General features: G+C 46.0%; 1 protein-coding gene across 1 annotated transcript in view; it reads right to left on the bottom strand.

The window, feature by feature from the left end:
- GRIK5 (glutamate ionotropic receptor kainate type subunit 5) overlaps nucleotides 1-23320 on the bottom strand; it is a 1516626-nt gene that overhangs the window by 224156 nt on the left and 1269150 nt on the right. The window contains exons 9-11 of the mRNA XM_085615595.1: nucleotides 13736-13789; nucleotides 9195-9356; nucleotides 1243-1395 (exon numbers count right to left, since the gene is read on the bottom strand). Coding sequence (XP_085471721.1) covers nucleotides 1243-1395; nucleotides 9195-9356; nucleotides 13736-13789 — 369 coding nt within the window. The remainder of the gene's footprint in view (nucleotides 1-1242; nucleotides 1396-9194; nucleotides 9357-13735; nucleotides 13790-23320) is intronic.

Here is a 23320-nt window from a genome sequence, read left to right as displayed (position 1 = left end):
TGGACTCATTTACCATGAGCATCTAACCAAATGCATGGTCCACATGATTAATATGTAATTAACTATACATCCTAGGCTCATTTGCAAGCAACAGCCAAGTGTTTATACATCTGAGACTCATCTTTGGTGAACATCTAATCAACGGTACATCCCGGGCAAAGGGCACAGCTAAATGGATACCAAGCCCTCTATACATTCAAGATACAACTACGCTGAGCATCTCATCTAATGTACAACCCGAGCAGACCTAAAATTAACATTTAACCAGCAGAACTTCCAGTTATCACCAAAAGTTAACATCTAACAGTGAGTATGCAACCAGTTACATGCAGGAGTCATGTAAAATGAATATCCACCCAAAGGCGCACCTAGGATTCACGGATAATTACTTACAATGAACTGTGCATCTAAGACTCACTGATAATGACACGTAACAGTCTATCCAGGACTCTCTATAACCAAGTTCAGAGCAGTACTCATCCCTGACATGTTGATCCACTTCGATACCTTTTCAGGGTACATGGTCCAGATCATTTACTCAGCTGTCACTCACTCAGGTGTCAGTTTAGGATTTGTCTAGTAAGCTCAATAACTATTTTACTCTATGTGATATGCCAAATTTCCATGCACCGACAATGCCAGAATCATGCATAAAATTCATGCATAGATCGGTCCATTTGTAATTCCATTAGCACGTGTCTTCAGCGAAATGTCTATCCATGAGCCTTGGAATCATCTGCTATACATGTCCAACCAGTGCTGTGAAAGTGTCATCTACCTATTCTTCAAGAGGACTCTTCATCCAGGATTCATGAACCATGGATTCATGGTGTCATCTACCTATTCTTCAAAAGGACTCTTCATCCAGGATTCATGAAGCATGGATTCATGAACCATGAGTATGTATCTAACTCTCCATGCCTACCACTACATGTTTCTGTTCTGCAACAAATCCATACTAACCTACAACACACCTATCAGGTGAACCTGCAGGCATATGGATGTCATACCACAAGCCACCACGGGACTGCATGGCAGGTTATATCGGACTTGGGTACTCATGTAAGTGATGATAAAAGATTAGTGTAAGCACCAAGGGTGTAACATTCACTCAACTATCCAGAACAAGTGCAAGGAGTGAGATCTGCAAGGCTCCAACCAGGGGTTAGTAAAAGCTCTCATGCAGCAGGAACCCATGTCTTGGTCAATGCGTCCACACTTGACGTCTTGCCGGGCTCTCACCATGCGTAGGTAGTTCATCAGGCTGGTGCCGTGCTGCCAGATCTGGGAGGTTGTGCAGGAAAGTTGCTTCACCCCAATCTCCTGGCTGCGATTCAGCTCCCTCACGGCGTTCACCACCACATGGACAGCATCAAACATCAGTGCTGCGGACAGCTGAAGGTTGCAGTTTAGAGCATGAAAGAAAAGGGGATACAGAGGGGAAAGGAATGAGATATCTTACGTTAGCAGTGATAGTTGATTAACAACCCTTTTGTGATGCCGTGAATCAGCCAAATTCAGACAGTCTCCTAGACCCTCCCCCACAATTCTAGGGATGAGAAAAGAACCTGCAAACCCTGAGAAGCTCCTGTGGAGCCTTATCCCAGAGAGAAGAAGAGGAGGGTCGAGAGGCAGGTGTGACTAGGTCACAGGTGAAGGATGGCATCTAACTTACATTCCCATAGAGACAGTGTTCATTGAAGAACCCTGTATATCTTTCCAGGAAGGAAGTAGAAATTCCTATGAGGCAAAATGAATCACTATTTGCAGAAGACTTCTGGGGCAGTATTTTACAAAGTGCCCCAGAGGCGCAACGAGCATTTGCTCCCGCTTTCAATGCCCCCGGGGCACTTTGGTATTAAAGTAGGGGCCGGAGACGCTTGTGCAGCCCCTTCTGTAATACTGAAAGCGCTGGTGCACATACAGGGCCAGCGCTTTCTCGAGAGGGCATTCCCTCATTTGCATGAGGGCGTGGGCCCATGTAAGTGAGGGAACCCCTTTGCCTCTGCACATGCGCCACATCATAGACGCAGGTTCAGAGGCAAAGAAGCTGTCAGGGGGGGGCACTGACAGTGTGCCACCTAAAAGGTGGGGCACTGTCAGTAGGCCCCTCCGGTGGGGGGGAAAGGGTAGGACACCCCAGACATACCCTTGCAAGTGGGTGCAGTCACTCACTGAACCGCCTACAAGGGGATCTCTAATCTCCTTTGAAAGTGCAGGCGGGTTGCCGCCGGCACAGTGAAACACGGAGTGGCTGCGCTGGGGGCAGTGCAAGTTCGCGTCTGCCCTGGGGGCAATGAATTCTATGTGTAGGGCGCACTTTCCCTGTTTACACCTGGCACACCTGTTTTAAGGAGCGCCGGGCGCAACAGGTACAGTGCGCCCAATACAAAATAGGGCCCCGGCTGGTCTCTGAAAGATGCAGCCTTGAGTAGCCCTGGATTAAATGTAAATCACATCGGCATAATTCACGTAATTTTAGAAATTCCACTCTACTCTTGTTGCACAAAATTACTGAAGTTACGCCAGTAAGTCACTTGCTGTAACTAATTAAGCCATCGTTTACAGCAAAATTAAAGCATATTAATGCAGGAACAACTCAAACAACCAAAATGTGAGCGGCTGTTTGTGGTAATTGTTTTTGTGATATTTTGAAATGTTAAATTTGTCTCCATGTCAAAAATGCGTGTCAAGAAAACATAGTCCTAAATGGGGCGCTTTTTTATTTTTTTTACATAATTATGCATATTGTTACCAACATTTTGAGTAATTATGCGAAAACAAATAAGGTGAATTTTGGACACCCCTAGTCTTGAAAGGGTGAGTGCCAGGATATAGGTTATTAAACAACGATTCCTATCAGTTCAAGTCCTGTTCTGTGCAACAAGTGAAGAGGAGTGATTTTACCAATAATAATGTGGCCTCTCGCCACCGAGCTATCGTGGATTTCAACCCATCAAGCACAGCTCCGTATTTTTAAGAAGAGATTCCAAAACTGAAAAAATTCACCAAACAGAATGCTCTGCACTATAGAATCTGGTCCATGTGGGAGGATCTGAAGTTTCATTATAAAATATGAACCACCTGAGTAGATCTGATCTCTCACAAAAAGATCTGGACCACATGGGCAGATCTGATCTCTCACCATAAGATCTGGATCACATGAGCAGATCTGATCTTTCACTATAAGATCTGGATCACATGGGCAGATCTGATCTCTCACTATAAGATCTGAATCTCATGGGCAGATCTGATCTCTCACCATAAGATCTGCACCACATGGGTAGATTTGATCTCTCATCATAAGATATGTGGACCACATGGGCAGATCTGACCTCACAAAAGATGAGAATGCGGTCCTTGAAGAGGATTAGGGTTTGTACCAACTAATCTTGGCGATCCCTTTCTAATGAGATGTGAATTGGCGCGTTTCTTTAGAAAGATTCGCCTACACTTTTACTTTAAAAACAAAGAGAGTGATACTGTGACAATGGATGATGTTTCCTTGAACACAGGTTTGAAATTACCTTCTAAATTCAATCCACCACATCACCTGGTACCTGAGCAAGTATTGACTTTCGAAAAAGTTGTCACATTTGACATGAGGTCAATCTGTGACTCACAGGACAAACCCTATCTGAACTTACCTGGCAATGAGAAACTGGCCTTACAGACTTTATCTAATGACACCAAGATAACAATCAAACCCGCAGATAAAGGGGGAGCGATTGTGGTTCAGGATACTGTATCCTATCGTAAAGAATGTCTACGCCAATTAGGCGATTCGCGTTCTTATCGTCTCTTGAAAACTGATCCTACATCTAGACTGACTAGAGAAATTGAAATTTTGATTGAGGAAGCTAAAACAGAAGGGTGGATTACACCCAACGAGGCAGATTTTCTGTTGACAAAATATCCTGTTATGCCTCAGTTTTATACACTACCCAAAATTCATAAGTCACAGAGACCTCCACCTGGTCGCCCCATAATTTCGGGAATAGGGTCCCTTCTGGAGCCGTTATCTACCTTTGTTGATTTTTTCCTGAAACCAATGGTGAAAACGATGCCAACATTTTTGCAAGATACACAAGACATCCTCAGACTTCTACCAGAGACACCATTTGATGTAGATAAAGATTATCTTGTTTCTTTTGATATAGAATCATTGTACACCTCGATTCCTCAAACAGAAACTCTCGAAACTATTCGAGATCTTCTAGAATCAAGAATACAAGATATAGATACAATTACACCAGTATCATTTATTCTTGAATGCGCAAGGTTGGCTATGACTGAAAACTTTTTTAGGTTTGAAGATGATATTTATCTCCAAATCTCAGGCACTTCTATGGGCGGTATTTTTGCACCATCGTTAGCCAATTTGTATGTCCATAAGTTTGAACAAGATCATATCTTGACCCCGAGTAATCCATTCCGTGATAAAATACTACTGTGGAAAAGATATATAGATGATATTCTAGTCATCTATGGAGGCACAGCTTCTGATATTCAAGTCTTCCATCAGTGGCTGAACCATCAAAATGCCTTCTTGAAATTCACAGTTGAATTCACGAAAGAACGTCTCCCCTTTCTGGACATTTGTATATATCCCTATCAAGGACACCTTGGTAGTGAACTATACAAGAAGCCGATGGCAAGAAATTCACTACTCACTTTTGAAAGCCATCATCCAAGAGCATTAAGAGAAAATTTGCCAGTAGGGCAATTTCTGCGAATTAAGAGAAATTGTTCGGACCCTGGAAATTTTCAAAAACATGTAAAAAATCTGTCAATGCAACTGAAAGAGCGTCGTTACCCTACGCGTTTGGTTAAGAAAGCATGGAAGAGAGCCTCCAATAACAACCGGGAGGCACTTTTGGAACCCCCAGTGACTAAACAACCTTTGAACAGACTGATGTTTGTGCATACTTTCAGTACCATGACGAACAGGGTGCAAAAAAGTATACGTAGACGTTGGCGGATTCTAAACATAGGGCCTGACACTGTGCCTAGTCCGCTTTTTTCATACAAAAGAGGCACTAACTTGAGGGATGTTTTGGTCCACACAAGGCCTAAGAACATCACATTGACTAAAACCAACACTTTGTGGAATCTGCCTCCAGTACAAGGTCATTTTCCCTGTGGCTCTTGTTCTGTTTGCCCTCAGACACAACATGCCAAACAGATTGACATAGGTACATCAAGACCCTGGATTCTGAAGAAACATACGAATTGCAATTCGGAAAAGGTAATCTACATCATTACCTGTCCATGTTCACTTAGGTACGTTGGAATGACGGTACGCAAAGTAAAGTTACGTATCAGTGAACATAAGAGCACGATCCGATGCAAGAAACAGGCCACCCTTTTGACAAATCATTTTCTCATGCACAATCACAAAGCTGAGGATTTGAAGTGGACAATACTGGAACAGCCATTCATTCCTTTACATGTAAGCGACATCACACAATTCTTGTTTAAAAGGGAGCAGAAATGGATTTATAGACTTCGTACTGATGTGCAGGGATTGAATGATGATATTCCCTGGGCGGCGCTTTGATCATGCCAACCACTTGAATACATTGCATATACACATCGGAACATTTATTATGGTTAGATGAGAGTTCTCTTTTTAAATTGAACAATGATATAACTTTGTTCCTTTGAATAGCATCGGGCTAATATACAACAATTTAAAAAAATGTTGATTTTTTTGGAGCTCCATAACTTATCGGGGTAGCCATTAGACACTCACTTGGCGAAACCGTGTTCATTGGTTCCCTCTTGGATACAGGCTCCGTTAATATGAAAGGCCTGATATTCTAACTTATTATGGCCGTTGATCCCTAGAAGCAGGGGGTTTATTGTTAAATCCACATGACATTGTCCATTAGCCTAATCAATATATTGGACTACATGTCCCATGATGCTTAGTCGCATCATTTTGATGCAATGAATGAGTGTGTTTTTTCTGCTGCCATTGTCCATTAGTGTATAGTGATATACTAAACTACATGTCCCATGATGCCTAGTCGCATTAGTTTGATGTCACTAACGAGCGCGCTGGTTTCAACCGTATTTAAACATGCGACACAGGCGTGCGGTTACCTCCCCGTCCGACTCTGAAATGTTCCGTGGTACCGACGGACAGGTTGGTGAATCTCTTTCTATCGTTAAGGTCTGGGTACTTTGGGATATATTCTGTCTAATAAACGCAAGTGCAGCACAGTATATTTCCTTACTTAAACGGTAGCCTAGATCTTCCGGTAATTAGATATACTTATTAACAAACTGGATGCATTTTGAAAATCAGACTGTCTAACAACTTAAGTCTAGTATAGTATACAGTCTTGATTTTAACGGCAGTCTGGATCTCACAGCAATGAGATATATCGCTAAAGGGATGCACTTGAGGTATCAGACTATCCCATACCTGACAAGATGTACCTAGTTAACTTTGATTAGGTAATATTGTCTATAAGAGACGAGCATGTGATAAGACGTACACTAGAGATTAATATAATAACAAAGTGTACGATTCACTAAAATGTACGCTCTTGATGAAATATGGAACTTTGAGGAAGGATGGTATCTTTTTGACTCTAATTATGATGCTGACTTTGTTACGATGATTTTCGGCTATATGAGTCAGTGGGTCCAATTCCATCATATGATATTTACGCTATAATGCTATATGATGATCTGTGCATTTGAAAGTATATGTAAAGCGAAGCCACATATGTTAGGTCAGTAGCGTGAACATGTACACTAGTTTGTATAGACTGACTTTAGCAACAAAATTTCCTTCATTAAGATCTGAATGAATTTGTCATAGACAGAACAGAGTTATATGCTGATTTGGAAATTAGAGATTTGTGTTTTTAACAATGGACAGGAGGTTAAAAAGGTGTTCATTACCACTTGTCTTCTCATAGAGCGGGGCCTTTTTTATCTGAGCGGATGCCAGGTGAGGTGAGGCGGTCTCCCGTGTCATTGATGGGTAAGAACTCTTCTCCTCTTTTTTGAGCATTATCTAGCTCTCCGCACTAACATTTGTTTGTAGCGGATTACTGTATGTTTTGGTTAGTGACCAGAAATTTCATGATTGATCAAGCAGTTTGACCATACACGTTTTATATTGAGTACTTACCCTTATTTTTGTTCTTTTTTCTCTATAGGATTATAGAAAGATGCTCCCCTAACAAATCGTAAGGAGAGGTTTGAGATAACATTATCTTAAATAATTTTGTTTTTTCACTTGTTTTGAATCTACACAATATATACAGCAGTAGCATAGGTTCTTGTTGGTCCTGACGAAAGCCGGATTAATATTCTATCCTTCGGCTGAAACATGTTGACCTGATTTTTGGACTTGAGCAGTTATTCTGTTAAAACTGCGTCTACACTGTTTTTAAACTTTGTCACATGGACGGATATTATTAAAAGGTTTTTTCTGTCCTAGTTGACAATTTTAACACCACTTCTTTACACTTTTTCATTGTTTTTGCACTGCTTCCATCACCATCATTAATACTTGATAGCCACACTAGGATTCGAGACAGATACCTCATCTCAAGATGAACAGAGAGGTTTAAGTTGCCCATTCTATCTGCAGCCTTGATCAACTTGATGGCTCAGTTAGGGCTATCGGATCCCAAAGGATGTGGGCTGCTATTTTGGTGGCTGATGGGATTCATGATTCATTTTTGATTCATTTTTGATTATGGAAAGTGTCTGAACTGCTTGATCTCTTATGTTAGTGGACCCTAGATTTCTTTGTTGTGATGACAGATCTGATCTCTCATTATAAGATCTGGATCACATGGGCAGACCTGATCTTTCACTATAAGATCTGGATCACATCGGCTGGAATAATCTTTCACAATAAGATCAGGATCACATGGGCATATCAGGTCTTTCACTGTAAGATCTGGACCACATTGGCTGGAATAATCTTTCACAATAACATTTGGCTCACACAGGCAGATCTGATCTCTCACCATAAGATCTGGACCAAATCGGCTGGAATAATCTTTCACTATAAGATCTGGACAACATGGGCAGATCTGATCTCTCACCGTAAGATCTGGATCACATGGGCACATCTGATCTTTCACTTTCACTATACGTTCTGGACCACATGGGCAGATCTGATCTTTCACTATAAGATCTGGACCACATCGGCTGGAATAATCTTTCACAATAAGATCTGGATCACATGGGCAGATCTGATCTCTCAACATAAGATCTGTGGACAACATGGGTTGATCTGATCTCTCACCATGAGATCTGGATTACATGGTTAAATCTGATATTTCACTTTCACTATACATTCTTGACCCTATGGGTAGATCTGGTCTTTCACTATAAGATCTGGACCACATTGGCTGGAATAATCTTTCACAATAACATTTGGCTCACATAGGCAGATCTGATCTCTCACCATAAGATCTGGACCAAATCGGCTGGAATAATCTTTCACTATAAGATCTGGACAACATGGGCTGGAATAATCTTTCACTGTAAGATCTGGACCACATGGGCAGACATGATCTTTCACTGTGAGATCTGCTCTATATGGGCATCTCTGATCTTCTTCACTAAGAGGGTGGAAGCGGCAATGGCTGGGTTTGGATAATGAGAGGCCAGCACGTTTGGAACGCACAGAGCACAGGATCAGGAAGACCTCAATTCATAACAACCTTCAAATGCTCCTGAAGATACACCTTCATACTCTAGACCATCATGAGCATGAATCGTGTGGCAATCAACAGGAACTGTGCTATACGCCGATTTACTGGCTATTGGTCGAGGAAGCAACTGGTAGAAGCTACTCCTACCAATGAAATGATCTGGCTAGACACCAAGGCTGTGATTTAGAGTTGGGTGGTGATTACTTGTGGCAAGGCTAAATCCCATTGAGTAAATCCAGATGGGAATCCACTGGTGGAACTCTGTCGAACCTTACAAATGAAGAAATTAACCCTACAGAGGAAGAAATAATACTCTTGGATTCTCTAACGGACCTCGCACGTCCTCCTGAATTCAGACTTCTTTTCATTGGCACCCAACTTGAAATCAGGCCAGCTAGCTAGTTACCAGATAACACTGACATCCCAACTTTTCCTCAAAGTTAGATTATTAAACAGATGTTGCCCAGTGGTAGAATATTTTGGGGTTCAAGGGGCACTCACCGCGGGTCCTGCATAGGAGCTGACATCGCAATTCTCCCGCCAAGACATGTTGAGGCTGCGCACAAACTCCATGTAGAAGGGGTGGCTGGTGTTGAACATTGAGAAACCCAGAATGTTGGACTGCTCATTGACGATCCCGTCCAGGTGCAAGATGGGAAAATCCTGTAGTGCAAATGCAGAGAATGTAAACTTTGATAAAAATAAGACGTACATCACATGAAGTTTTTCCATCCCACAAGGGCTTCCCACTGAACACAAGGGAAAGATTGGACATCATTTGCTATGGAATGTTCCATACTTAGGACAGTCTTATGACTGTTATGCACACTAGGAAATCCGAAGGATTGACCAAGAATAATTTCCTTATAAAGTGTTTCATCATTTTTTCTAACACATGTAAGACTGTCTTTCTTAAAGCCATGGACAAGCAGGCCAGTGGTCCAGGTTTAAGAGACTCAAAGCCTCTTCAGTAGAGAGGTTTCTTTTCTCAGTTGAGCCCATACACCAGAGGTGACTTAGATGTCTCTCATTCCCATGGATTTTGGCTCACTCTGATGAAGAGACCTCTCCCTTTGTTCTCTCTAGAAGACAGACCTTCAGAGTATGGCTGGGAGGATATTCTTTGTGTTAAGAGTATTCTTACAAGGGTTGCTGAAGAAGCTAAGCGAGGTTAACACATGTCCAGTGCAGCCCTTCTGGACTTAACTACTAAACTGCAGGGGTGCCACCCAATGAACCAAGCTTTGTACAGTCCTGGACCCAGAGGGCCTGACCCGGCCACCTTCCGAAGCTCAAGCTCCCTCTCAAGCAGACCGCGTGTTGGTACAAGTGTTGGGTGCTGCCATCTTGGATGTCCACATCCACAAGGGCAGAACATTGTCAATATTTGTACTGTCGCCATATTCTTTATCAATGTTATTACTGGTGATTCATGTTTTTAATGGTTTTATTGTTATAATTACCACTAGTACTACTGTCATCGCCATCACTATCTTTATTAATATGTGACTGGAAACCTCAAGGATCAGAAACCAACATTCACAGATTCGGTTCAGGTTTGAGTTTCCAGACATTGCTATTATCTGATCTGAAAGTAGAAAAGAGTCGAAACGTTTACACTTATGGAAATGTATCTCGTAAATAAAGTGTGAGGGCGCTAATCCCAGTAGAGGACCTATGCATTGCCATGAGCAGCCCCTGACACTGGAGCAGTACTCTGTTTACTGGACCACGCCGCACTTCTGGCCGGAGCCGCTGGTGGGGATATCACCAACGATCCAATAACTAGAGTTAATGACTGACGCCAAGATCATGAGTGCCATACTAATATCTGTTAATGCCCTCTAAAAGGTAAGTGGTCTGTTGTGAGAGTTGCAGCAGAAGAGTTAAACTGGTAGCTACGGATAGTCTGAATTCGAACAGTTGGTTCTTCTAGACTCACTTCTTTAGAAGGACTCCTTACTCTAAGGCTCTGACAGAATCTGTTCTTCGGATGCCTAACACCCTCAGTTATGTTACATCAGTCTGAAAGCCCAAGTCCCATTTCTCCATGTCCTCTGTTTGATTAACTTGAGTCAGATTTTAATATGAATGAAGTGTAGAAATCATGAGTTCCGGTAAAGAGAGATTTGCAGGTGAGCCGATTCCCTGCACCGGCTCATCTTTGGTATCAGTTCCAGAGGCATGTGCACTTCAGAATGGTTGTGAACTCTCATCCGAGAGCACCGCTCAGGTCTGCAGCGCACACCCACCCACCAGAGAGTCCCTCTACTTGGGTGCACCTTCATGCTGTCAACTACGTCACACAAGCAAGAACATTCATACTTGTGAATCTCGATGCTCCCCTGAACTGTTTCTTAGCCTTCATCCTTAAAAGGCATTTGACAATGTCTCCTGGAATCAACTGTAGGACATTCCTCAGAGGGATGGACGTCAGAGATCCTGTGGGTTACCTGCTAGCTGCATGTCCGCGTCTACTTATCCATGTGCACCGACAACTTCATTGAGCAACCAGTGGCGATCACCAAAGGCACAAAGCCCGGGTGTCCCCCGTGCCCCCACTGATCGGTCTATAGGAGCGAGAGCCCCCCCCCCACACTTCTTAAGACTTGGATCTGACTCCAAGTTCTTGTGCATTAAGACTTGGTCTGCACTTATTAATTGAAACATGGTGGCCTGCTCCTCACAGTCAACTCCTGAAACTTACCTTCCCAACCTACTCACCTTAACGGCCCTAATTCGCAAAGATAACTTGTAATTTGTAATCATTTATACTTATGAGTATTTATTCTACTTTTTGCTTATGTACTAAATCTGAGTGTACCAAGCCCCTCTGGTAAAGTATATGGAACATTTACCTAAATTATTCAACTCAAAAATAACTATTCAAAATATTTTTATAACAAATATAATCTAAATTCATTTTATCCCTTTATTTTAAATGTACAATAAAATAAAAAAAATGCTATAGCACCCTCTCTTTAGATTAATTATGAAATGAAGCTTTGAATAATACAAATATGTTGAATTAAATTATTCAACTCCCAAATAAAGAAAAAATACATATTTTTATTGTGCACAAATAATTATTAAAATTGATGCATATAATTAATTAAAACAAATGTAGTTATGTTTTAATTAAAATATTATTACAATAAATTTAAAATAGGGCATTAGAACATGTCATAATTAAATATGTATTTGTATTAGTTGTGTATGTTTGGCATTCAGTTATACCTATTTGCATGTTTAACTTTTATATGTTCAATAATAACATTTCGACTTTGTGTGGTGCTGGATTTCCTACTGTTTCGTTAGTAGTAACTTACACTCAGATTTTGTTTTTAAAGCAAAACTTCCTCAAAAGCGTAAATTACTCAAAAGTGTAAATTGCCTTTGTGAATCAGGCTCGATTCTCAAAAGTAAATTACACTTTGGAGTATTTAAAACTTTTGAGCAAATTGTTACATTACTTTTTAAATTTAAAATAGGGTATTACAATATTTTATAATTAAATAATAAATATGCACTATTTTTGTATATAATTGACTTTAAATTATATTTATTTACATTCTAAACTATATTAAATAATCACATTTCTTTTAACATTATTTCATAAGGGGGTTTTATTTTAATTCCCTATCTCCATTATTTGCTATGGAGGGGTGCTGTAGTATCACGGGTTGGCCATGTGTGGTGCTGGACTTAATACTGCTTTGTAGTAGTAGCATAAGTAACACTAGGATTTCATGAAGAAGCGAAAAGTGGTACACTTAGTCAAAAGCATAAATGACTACAAAGCGTAAATGACTCAAAAGCGTAAACTACCTTTGTGAATCAGGCTCCCTGCTCTCAGGGTGACGCAAAGCGCACTGGTTCTACCAGAGCAGGTAATGGGGCATCATTTCAGTGTTAATGTCCACAATCTAATGCCACAAAATGCTCAACCCATCACAAGTCATGTACAACATTCCCAATGTTCGATAGGAAAATGTGTCTTTTGCCCTTCTAGGACGAACTAAAGTACAATGTACTGCATGTTTTACCTACATTTCTAATAATGCTGGTGCGCATGACTAAGAGAACGGAAAGATAGAGGGGTAGGCGAGTGCGAGAGAGAGAGGAGGCAGAGAGAGAGAGAGAGGGATAAAGAGAGGGAGAGAAAGGAGATAAAGAGAGAGAGGAAAGAGAGAGAGGAGTGAGAGATAGAGAAAGAGATGCAGTAAGAGAGAGAGAGAAAGAGAGTGTGAGGGGAGCAGCGCGTGAGAGAGAGGGGAGAGGCAGAGCGAGACAGAGAAATAGAGTGAGAGAGAGAGAGAGAAGAGAGAGAGAAAGAGAGAGAGGGGGGGAATGAAGAAACAATGAAAGGGTTCCGGTGGCAAGGAGTGACATATTAGGGAGAAAGGGAGACAGAGAGAAAGATATTAAGGACGCAAGTGTTGTGTTTGCATTTAGTCGCATCACTCCCTCTTCACCCCCACACACCCCACCAGTGAAACTCTCTGTAGCACCAGTCAGAGCAGAGTCTCACTCCCCCAAGAGGCTGCAGACAATAGCTGCCTTCTAGTCTCCTCCACCGCCTACCGTGATAAGACCCTCTGGCCCTCCACCCCCTCCCCTTCACGCCCAAAGGCTACTGGGTGGGTTCATGCAGGTTTCCGCTGCTGACATATCCTGCCCTGCGCTGCTATCTTTAGTACAGTGAAAGCGCCTCGAGGCCTCCGTCCAGAATCCATTCCGCACAGATCCTCAGATCAAGTCGCATCAGAAGACTTCTTCACTAAAGCGCCCAGAGGCCCCGGCATCTGCAGCGTTCGCTGTACGTGATATGTTGGGTCCTCGGGGACTCATCCAAAGTATAGTCCACCTGGTGAGCCTGTCAGCGCTGCCGAGAGGGCAGGCGCCACGAGACGCAGTGTTTCAAGAGGCGCTTTGAAACCTAGTGCCAAAGAGGCCTCTGCCCTGGCATAACCAGGGCAGTAAAAGTGTTCTGTGCTCGGCCACCGCCCCCTGCCCGTGCTCTCCCTCTCTACCCGACTTACCATCGTGGTCAGGATGTATTTGTAGAGGGCAGAGGTCATGCCGAGCTCGGAAGCCTACAGGAGAGAGAGGCAGAAAACAAGACAGGCGTCAAACTTGTGATCAGAGTTTAATAATATGAATATTTGTTTCTACAAAGTGACCAGTGGGTGGCAGTGCAACCTTACACTATTATTGACATTGAGGAACGTTTGTGCAGAAGAGTGCCTCGCTCCTACAGTGTCACTTCTTCAGAGCCCAACATTGTGATTTTCTACAGCAGTGTCAGTCACTGGTATAGAACGTCATGGTGTGAGCACCTGACAGCAGTGTCCTGCCCCAAAACTCATCAGTGTGAGCTCCTACAGCTGTGCCCGCTTACTGGACTCCAGCGGTATGATCTGCCTACAGCAGCACCTCGAACTATTACATAACTCGGCAGTGTAAGCTCCTTACAGTAGCGCCCTGTCACGGTGACGGGACTACAGCAGTGTGAGCTCCTTAGATCAGTGTCCCGTCAGTGTCACAGGCTTCCTTTGGAAGTGTGAGCCCCCTCCATCAGTGCCATGGCAGTGTGAGCTCCCCTTAGCAGTGCCAAAAAAGGGTGATCTCCCTTAGCAGTACCATGACAGTGTGAACTCCCCTTAGTAGTACCATGGCAGTGTGAGCTCCCTCAAGCAGTACCAAGGCAGTGAGAGCTCCCCTTAACAGTGTCATGGCAGTTTGAGCTCCCCCCTGCAGTGCCATGACAGTGTGAGTTCCCTCTAGCAGTGCAGTGGCAGTGTGCCCCCCCCCCCCCCCTCAGCAGTGTCATGGACGTGTGAGCTCCTTTTAGCACTACCATGGCAATGTGAGTTCCCTTAGCAGTACCATGGCAGTCTGAGCTACCCTTATCAGTACCATGGCAGTGTGAACTCCCATTGAAGTGCCATAGCAGTGTGAGATCCCCCTGGCAGTGCCATAGCAGTGTGAGCTCCCCCTAGCAGTGAAATGGCAGTGTAAGCTCCCCCTGGCCGTGCGAGCTCTCCCTAGCAGTGTCAGGGCAGTATGAGCTCCCCCTACCAGTGCCATGGCAGTGTCAGCTCCCCCTAACAGTGCCAAAGAAGTGTGAGTTCCCCCTAGCAGTGCCATACCAGAGTGAGCTCCCTCTAGCAGTGTCATAGCAGTTTGAGCTCCCCTTAGCAGTGCCATGGCAATTTGATCTCCCTCTAGCAGTGCCATGGCAATGTGAGCTCCCCCTAGCAGTGTCATGTCAGTGTGAGCTCTGCCTAACAGTGCCATAGAAGTGTAAGCTGCTTTTAGCAGTACTCTGGCAGTGTCGGCTCCCCTTAGCAGTGCAGTGGTAGTGTGAACTCCCTCTAGCAGTTTCATGGCAGTGTGTGATCCCCCAACCCTAGCAGTGCCATAGAAGTCTGAGCTCCTCTTAGCAGTACCATGCGACTGTGAGCTCCCCCTAGCAGTGCCATGGCAGTGTGAACTCCCTTTACAAGTGCCATGGCAGTGTGAGATCCCCCTAGAAGTGCTATAGCAGTGTAAGCTCCCCTTAGCAGTGCCTTCGCAGTGTGAGCTCCCCCTAGAAGTGCCATAGCAGTGTGAACTCCCCAGCAGTGCCATAACCGTGTGGGATGCCTCATGCAGTGTCATGACAGTGTGAGCTCCCCCTAGCTATGCCAGAGAAGTAGGATTTCCACTTAGCAGTACAATGGCAGTGTGAGCTCCCCCTAGCAGTGCCATGGCAGAGTGAGCACCCCCTAGAAGTGCCATGGCAGTGGGAGCTCTTCCTAGCTGTGTCATAGAAGTGGGATCTCCCCTTAGCAGTACAATGGCAGTGGGAGCCACCCTTAGCAGTACCATGGCAGTGTGAGCTTCCCCCAGCAGTGTCATGGCAGTGTGAGCTCTTCCTAGCAGTGCCATAGATGTGTGAGCTCCCCTTATCAGTGTGAAGCAGAGGGAGCTCTCCCTAGCAGTGTCATTGCAGTGTGAGCTCCTCCTAGCAGTGCCATGGCAGTGAGCTCTCTAGCAGTGTCATTGCAGTGTGAGCTTCCCCTACCAGTACCATGGCAGTGTGAGCTGCCCCTCGCAGTGTAATGGCAGTATGAGCTTCCCCTAGAGGTTCCGTGGCAGTGTGAGCTCTCGCTGGCAGTGCCATAGTAATGTGAGCTCCCTTTAGCAGTATATCAATATGGGGGGACCAATGGGCTTTTTGTAGGTCCAGCATACATGCCCAGGATAATGTGACACAAAGAGGGTATGTTATGTTATGTTATGTTATATGCACTTGTACCGCGCACAGATACTCCGAGGAGTGTCCTGGCGCGAGCCTGAAAAGAGTCAGAGTGAGAGTAGGAGGGTAAAACTAAAACAGAAAAGTTTTCAGCTTTTTCTTGAAAGATCATAGGGTCTTTGACGCCCCTCAAGGCCAATGGCAGTGCATTGCATGCCTGCGCCGCCAGCCGGGCAAAAGAGCTCCCGCCAAGCCTGTGGCGATTAAATCGAGGAATCTGCGCCAAATGTTGGGAGGAAGAACGCAGCTGTCTCGCCAGAATGTAGAAAGCAAACCTCTTCTGCAGATAAATGGGACCCAGAGCATAGAGGGCTTTATGAGCAATGGATAACATTTGGAATTTTATCCAGGCCTCTGCCGGGAGCCAATGCAAAAATCGCAGATGAGAACGCACACTGCACCTGCTGGAAAGGCCCAGTAGGAGTCGGGCTGCCAAATTTTGAATCACCTGCAATTTATTCAAAAGGTATCCTGGGATATCAGCGTACAGTGCATTAGCGTAATCGAAGCACAAGAGAATTAAAGCACGAACAACAGTTTCCTTTGCAGAATTAGGCAGAAGAGGAAGACACTTCCTTAGATACTTCAGGATGCTAAAACAAGTGCCAGCCAACTTCTTAACCTGCGATGAGAAGATTAGGTTCTCATTGAACCAAACCCCAAGATTCTTAACATAGTCACCCTTAAAACTAGGAAGGGGGAACCAGGGGGCCATAGCTTCTCTCTGAAGTCCGTGAGGGATGTGCCGTACAAAAGGATCTCTGATTTCGCCTCATTGCACTTGAGCTGTGCCTGAGCAAGCCAATGAAAGGCCGAGGATAAGCAGTGTTGGGCGGGGAGAACTGCATCCTCGTCAAGTCCCTACGAAAACAGCAGTTGGGTGTCGTCAGCGTAGGCCATCACCTTAGCCCCTAATGCTTCGGCAAGATAAACCAGATGTTAAAAAGAAGGGGGCTAAGGGATGACCCCTGTGGGGCACCCGTGGCCACTGCTTGGGGTGCGGTGGCGCACGGTGGAAGCCAAACCTGCTGAGAGCGACCCTCCAAGAAAGACCTGATCCAACCCCACGTGGACCCGGATACTCCGATCTCCAAGAGGCGATCCAGAAGCAGGGCATGAGGCACAGTATCAAAGGCCGCCGAGAGGCCCAGCATAACCAAAGCGGCCCTCCCGCCGGCATCGAGGCACTCTCAAATCACCTCAGACACCTCCAATAGAGCAGACTGTGCTATAAGCAGCCCGGAAACCCGATTGCGCCGGATGGAGCAGGCCAAAGGTCTCGACGTACTCAGTGAGTTGGTTAGTAACCACCTTTCACAGACCTTGGTATGCTGTTCCTAAAGTGGAGTAGGAGACAAGGAGAGGGAGATAAGTCTGACTTCCTCGTGGGGGTGACGCTCCGAGGTGGGGAGGGGAGGGGAATACCTCCTTTCAGAACTAGGGTCCCCACACACCCAGCCAGCTAGGTGTCATGCTTCATCATTGGGCCTGCTCCTCGTCGGGTCGGCGCTGCAATACCCGACGGGCACCCAATGAGGGTCTCTTTAGCGGAAATCTTTTGTTCCTGCCATTTGGTGAAGGGTGGGTGAGGGGCCTAGCGTGTGTAGGTGCAGTGTAGGGGTGAGAAAAATGATTAAAACAGGTCAGTTAATCCTAAAGTAATTTTATTCTGGTAGGTAAACTGCCTGATAAAAACTATCGAGTAGGGGATGTCTAGGGACTATGTGTCTAGATGTATGCCCACTACTCTCAATAGGTCAACATGTTTCTTGCCTTCGGAGTCAGGAGGATCTGTGGCAATTCTCAGGACCAAAGTGATAATAAAACTATCTACACACTGTGGTGAGGGGAAACCTACCTCTCACGTCGTAACACTGTAGGTCAATACCTACGAGTTTGAGGAACCTAAATAAATAAACAGGAGAACCAGAACAAAAGGTCAAAACAGTGTACTCACAGGGTCAGTGTATCTCATATTCTCTCAGTTTCTATATACATAAGTGACACAGTTGTGCAAATGTAGGAGAGTAGGATCTGCTTCACATGGGTACCCCCACTTTTTGCTGGTGTTTCACTGTTTTTCAACCTTAGTCTGGCTATAGCCCTGCTGATAAGGACCCCAGCCTAGCTGCTTCCGCTCTAAAATGGTTTCCATGTACATTAGGTACATCTCTAATTGGATTCTGGAGTGCCTTACAAGCCCCTAGTTTATGGTATACTATGTACCTAGGGCATAGGTATCTCAGAGGCCTACCAGGAGCTGAAGCATGTATTATGCCACCCCTGTGAAGCACTCCAAAATGGCACCACAGGTCTGCTACTGCAGCCTGGGCAAGAGTGTGCTTGCACCCCTTACTGTGGTATAGGCTACCTATATCACTACTATTGCACACACATATAAAACCTATAAGTCACTCCTATGGCAGGCCTTAACAATCCTGAAGGCAGAGTGCTTGGTTTTTATGTGAGAGGGTGCCCCTGCATGAGCAGAGCCCCTCTGCAGCATTCGGAGAACCTCCTCTGATGCGGTTTGTGGCGCAGCCTGACCATATACTCTTAAGTGCATTATAACCTCGCGGTAAATGCTAACTTTGGACTGGCTGCACGGAAACATGTCGTGTTTGGTGTCCAACACTTTGGAATACTACCCCCCGCCAGTTCTGGCGGCGGGGGTAGCATTCCACCCTTCTAGAGGGAGATATGTTCACTCTGGTCTACCCGGTAAAGACTTTCTAAAGCCCTGGCATCACAAAATGGATGCCACTGCCACAGACATGGGTCTGGCCTCCTGCTGCTGACTGAAACTCCGGCAGGGGAGGCCTGGACAATAGGTTTCCTGTCCCAGGGAGGTGTAACCACCTCCACAGACAGGCAGATGTGTATTGGGGCTGGGCGGGAGCACTCTCTGGTGCTTAGAAGTCCTGCACTGGGGGCACACTTGGTGTCCCTGTTCATAGTCCAGTTCAAACCGGTAGCAGGGGCTACCTGCCCCTGCTCTGGCGCAAAACTGGACAAAGGAAATGGGTGTAACCACCCCTCTTGCCAAACCCTCCCATAGGTGGGTCCCTAGAGTATGTCCAACCCCCAAACTTAGTATAAGTATGGGAACCCAGTCCTTGAAGCTTTAGATTACCCTGGGCGAAACTCTGCAACATATATCCTGGACCTTCGACTTTCTATTTCAACTAGAAGATGGAAGAAATCTCCCTTGGGGTCAAGGAGTGACTCCCCTGCTTGGCAGGCACCAAAGAAGCAACTGTCCGGTCTGCAACTCTGAAGCTCCTGCCGGACGCCGAAGTCTTTGCATCACCAGAGGTGGATTTCCAGACTTCCCCGAGCCTACCCTAAGTCCACAGCAAAGTTGAGGCCCGTGGCTATCGTGGGTAACGTAGAACCGTGACCCCTGGACACCATGATCTTTTGACGATCCATCATCTTCCTGGTCTTCCTCGAAGTTGTGCTTTGGTGTGAGAAGTTGGCCTGGTATATGATGCTCACTAGTTAAAGTGATCACCTTGTACCATGCCAAGCAACCCTTATGGTGTGGTTGTAAGTCAACCTTTTCGGACTAGCTGCCCTAGTGGTAGCGTAGGCTAAGCAGTCTTTGAGGCTAAACTCGTGAAGCGTGTTAAGCCAGCTGTTTTACCAAATGTAACCCCCTTTTATACCAATGAAAGGACACCACACAGATATATATTCAAAATATATATGTATTTATTTCTCAAAGTAACCCCTAGTCTCTTTATGAGCACAGGAGCACAAATCGTCAAACAAGATTACAGTAGAATACACAGAAGTTGCACTTTATATGGATAGGCCCTGGTGGCCGCTCGAACAATATACTAAAATAGTGGTATAAGTACCATGAACAGAAAAGGGAAAAGGCCTAGGGCCTCTAGAATCGCTGGGCCTACAAGGAGCTAACTTCAGTTAGTGACCAGGAGGTCCACGGGTGGCGTGTGCAGAGCAAATAGTCACACGCGTGCTCCCATAGGTTTCAATGGGTGCGTAAAAAGTACAAAGTTACTGCAAAGAGGATCTTCCGGATGGACTAGGAACTCAAGATTTGGAACACAGGCACTAGAGATGTAATACTACACTTGGGCACAGGTGTGCCAGCTTTACCTCACCCACAGGAAGCGGGTGCATAGGCCTCGAAGTGCGTCGGGTTTCTTCTATCTGTTCCGTGGAGCTTGAAGGCAAAGATGCTGCAGGCGGTCGGTCCGGGAGAGATGCAGTGGATCCAAGAGTGGATCGGAGATGTTGAAGACCTGTAAGCAGAGGGGACAGTGTTCACAGTCACTAGCCAGTGACCGGCGTGGCACCAGGTGGGTACCAGGCAATGTCGGGTGCAAACAGGAACGAAGGTGTAGCTTGTCTCTGCAGCCACGTGGTCCCTGGAGGTCGACGATGTCCAGGAGTCGGTTCACGAGCTGTCCCACGCAGGCTCTCGCTGTCGGCTGTGTCGGCGACTTGATCGAAGCAAACAATCCTTGGCAAAAGCAATTGTTGTAGGAGATGAAATAAGCTGATGGTTCTGACCAGCAAGGTCAGAAGGACTGCTCCTTTGGAGGGGAGCAAGGGCCAGTCTGGATCAACCAGACCAGCGGTGTATTTTGTGAAGTTCGTCGCCAAGATGGCTACTAGCCAGCGGGCCAGCAACCGGTTAGGCGCGTCGACTGGCAAAATGCAGAAGGGCCCCATGCAGATCGTGGAGATGCTGGAGGGCTCCCCTTTGGTGCAGATGCTGCTCGAGAGTTGGGCTTCTCAGATCCCAAAGCACAACTTGGAGGGAGCCTCGGTTGTTGCACTTGTCAGCTTGTCGTGGTCGTTTCAAGATGGCTGGCTCCACGTGTCTCGGTGCCTCCACGGGTCTCCTCTTTTCAGGGACTGTGGATCGGGCGGTGAGAGGTCTGGAGGTCCAGGTCTTGTCAGTCTCTGGGCTCGGGCTCCGGCGGGAGGCGGCGGCAAAGCAGACGTTGATTCGCTGGATGGTGCTTGCGTTAGCAAGGTGGTCACTCCCTGACCACAGGGGAGATTGGCTTCAGTCCTCTGTGCAGCAGAGCGTCGAAGTTCCCGTCTTCTTCTTAGTTTTAAGTTGATTCCAGGATGTCTGAAGTCTTAGGACACAGCTCCTACCTTTAAGCGGATTCTAGGGGCCGGACTACCTGCTAGGTCCCTCCCTATGGGTGGGACCAGGAAGGGGGGTGGTTACACCCCCAATCCTTTGTCCAGCTCGCCCCAGGCCCGGGACTGGTGTGCCCCAGGACCGGTTTGAACTGGCATATGCACCGAGGCTCCTTGTGAGCCACAGGCATGTCTGGTTTCTTTCAAGCCCTACCTGACCAATACACAAAATCCTGTCTGGGGTGGTGCATGCACCTCCCCTGGCAGGAAACCCTTTGTCCACACCTCCCAAGCTGGAAGGACTCCCAGCAGCAGGAGGGCAGACTTGTGTCTGTGGTGGCAGCATCCATTTTGTGGAGCTGAGGCTATGTCTGATTTTACCCGGGTTTCAGGTACTGTACATGTCGTGTCCCTCTAGAAGGGTGGAATGCTAACCCCTTCGCCAGAATTGGCGAGGGGTTAGTATTCCAATTCGTATGACACCTTACTCGACATGTTTTGATAAAGCCAAACCAAAGATAGCATTTAACCGCGAGGTTCATAATGCACTTAAGAGTATATGGTATGACGATATCTGGAAACAGTAGAAGGAAGTTGTTCCGACCACTGCAGACAGGCTCAGCTCATGCCAGAGCACCATCTCACGTGGAACCAAGCACTCTGCCTTCAGGATTGTTAAGGCCTGCCATAGGAGTGACTTATAGGTTACCAGGTGTCTCATTTAAGGTTAGGTATAGGTATACTACACCTTAGTAAGAGGTGATTACACCAACTTACCCCAGCTGAGTGATCAGCCAGTTGTGTCAAATTGTTAGGCCAAGCCTGGGGTGGCATATTACATGCTTCAGCCCCTGGCAGGCCTTAGATACACCAATGCCCTGGGTACCTAGTGTACACTGGTACAGGGGCTCACAGGGTGATCCAACCAATTGGGTATGTACCTAGGGTACATGGAGTCCATTTTAAAGAGAGAACAGCCAGGCTGAGATCCTGAATGGCAGGATCTCAGGCCAACTAAGTCGAAAAACCAGCTAGACACTAGGCAAAAATTTTGGGGTAACCATAGTCAGATATCCACCTTCCTATATTTGGGCTTCGAGTAGCCGTAGCCTTTAGCACCTCCTGTACCAAAGAACTCTGGCCTACACTCCATGAGTGACCCGTGGGCCAGTTTCAAGTGCGACCGCTCGAGGCTCCTTCACGATCTCTAGCCCTTTGGCTAGTGGGTCCCCACGAAGGCAACTCCTCTTCTGATTGGGCTTTCGTGGTTGCTCCAGACGTGCCCCAACTTACCCTCGCTGGGTGAATCCCCCAGACCTTGCTGGTCTACACCAACGTCCTTTTTCTATTTCCATGTGACTTGCCATTGCCAAGGCTTGTTATGTCCTTCCTGGTCGCCGACACCGCAGCACTCGACAGACTTTGTGGGACAGCTCGAATCCAGTTCCTGGTTGTTGTCGATGCCTCCTGGACCTCGTGGCTGAAGAGTCAACACACCCGTCAACTCACCTGAAGCACCCGGCATTGGACTATCGTGCCCCTGGTCACTGATAAGTGACCCAGACTCTGTGCCCTCTGCTTTCAGGTTCCTTCCATCCTCGATTCAGGCTTGGATCTCTCCGGACACTTCTCCTCTTCATGGCAGCAGCACTTCTTTGCCAGCTTCCATTGAAAACAGCGATGCGACCCGACACCAAAAGACACCTATGCACCCAGCTTCCCTGGGTTAGGTAACTCGACTACTCCGGTGCTCCCGTGGGTGTTGGCCCTAGACACCTCTAAGTCCAAAAGGGTTTGATCGTAGCCATCCTCTAAGTGTCCTTAAACTCTTAATTTCCAACCGCGACTTTCCCCATATAAGTTAACGGCGATTTGCGCTGTGTTCTCACACTGCATCCGTCCCCCATGGGTCCCCTGTGTCACTACCTTGGGTGGTTCCTTGTGGTCTAAGCACTTCTACAGGCTCTAGGCCTTGTGTCTAGTTCAGTCGTGGTTCTTATACCAATTTATTGGTATATGGTTTGGTACGCCCCTAGGGACCAAACGTATATTTGTGCTATTACTGTTTAATACTGACTTTTAACTTAAGTACTTCGAACTCTAGCCTCATAAAGAGACTAGAGGGGTGTGTTTTATCTTAAATACATATATTTTAAATATATACCTGGTGTGGTTGTCCTTTCATTTGGTCATTCAA

Source organism: Triturus cristatus, chromosome 7 (genome assembly GCF_964204655.1).
Source record: "Triturus cristatus chromosome 7, aTriCri1.1, whole genome shotgun sequence".
NCBI classification, from domain to species: domain Eukaryota; kingdom Metazoa; phylum Chordata; class Amphibia; order Caudata; family Salamandridae; genus Triturus; species Triturus cristatus.
This window is presented reverse-complemented; position numbering and strand designations above follow the sequence as displayed.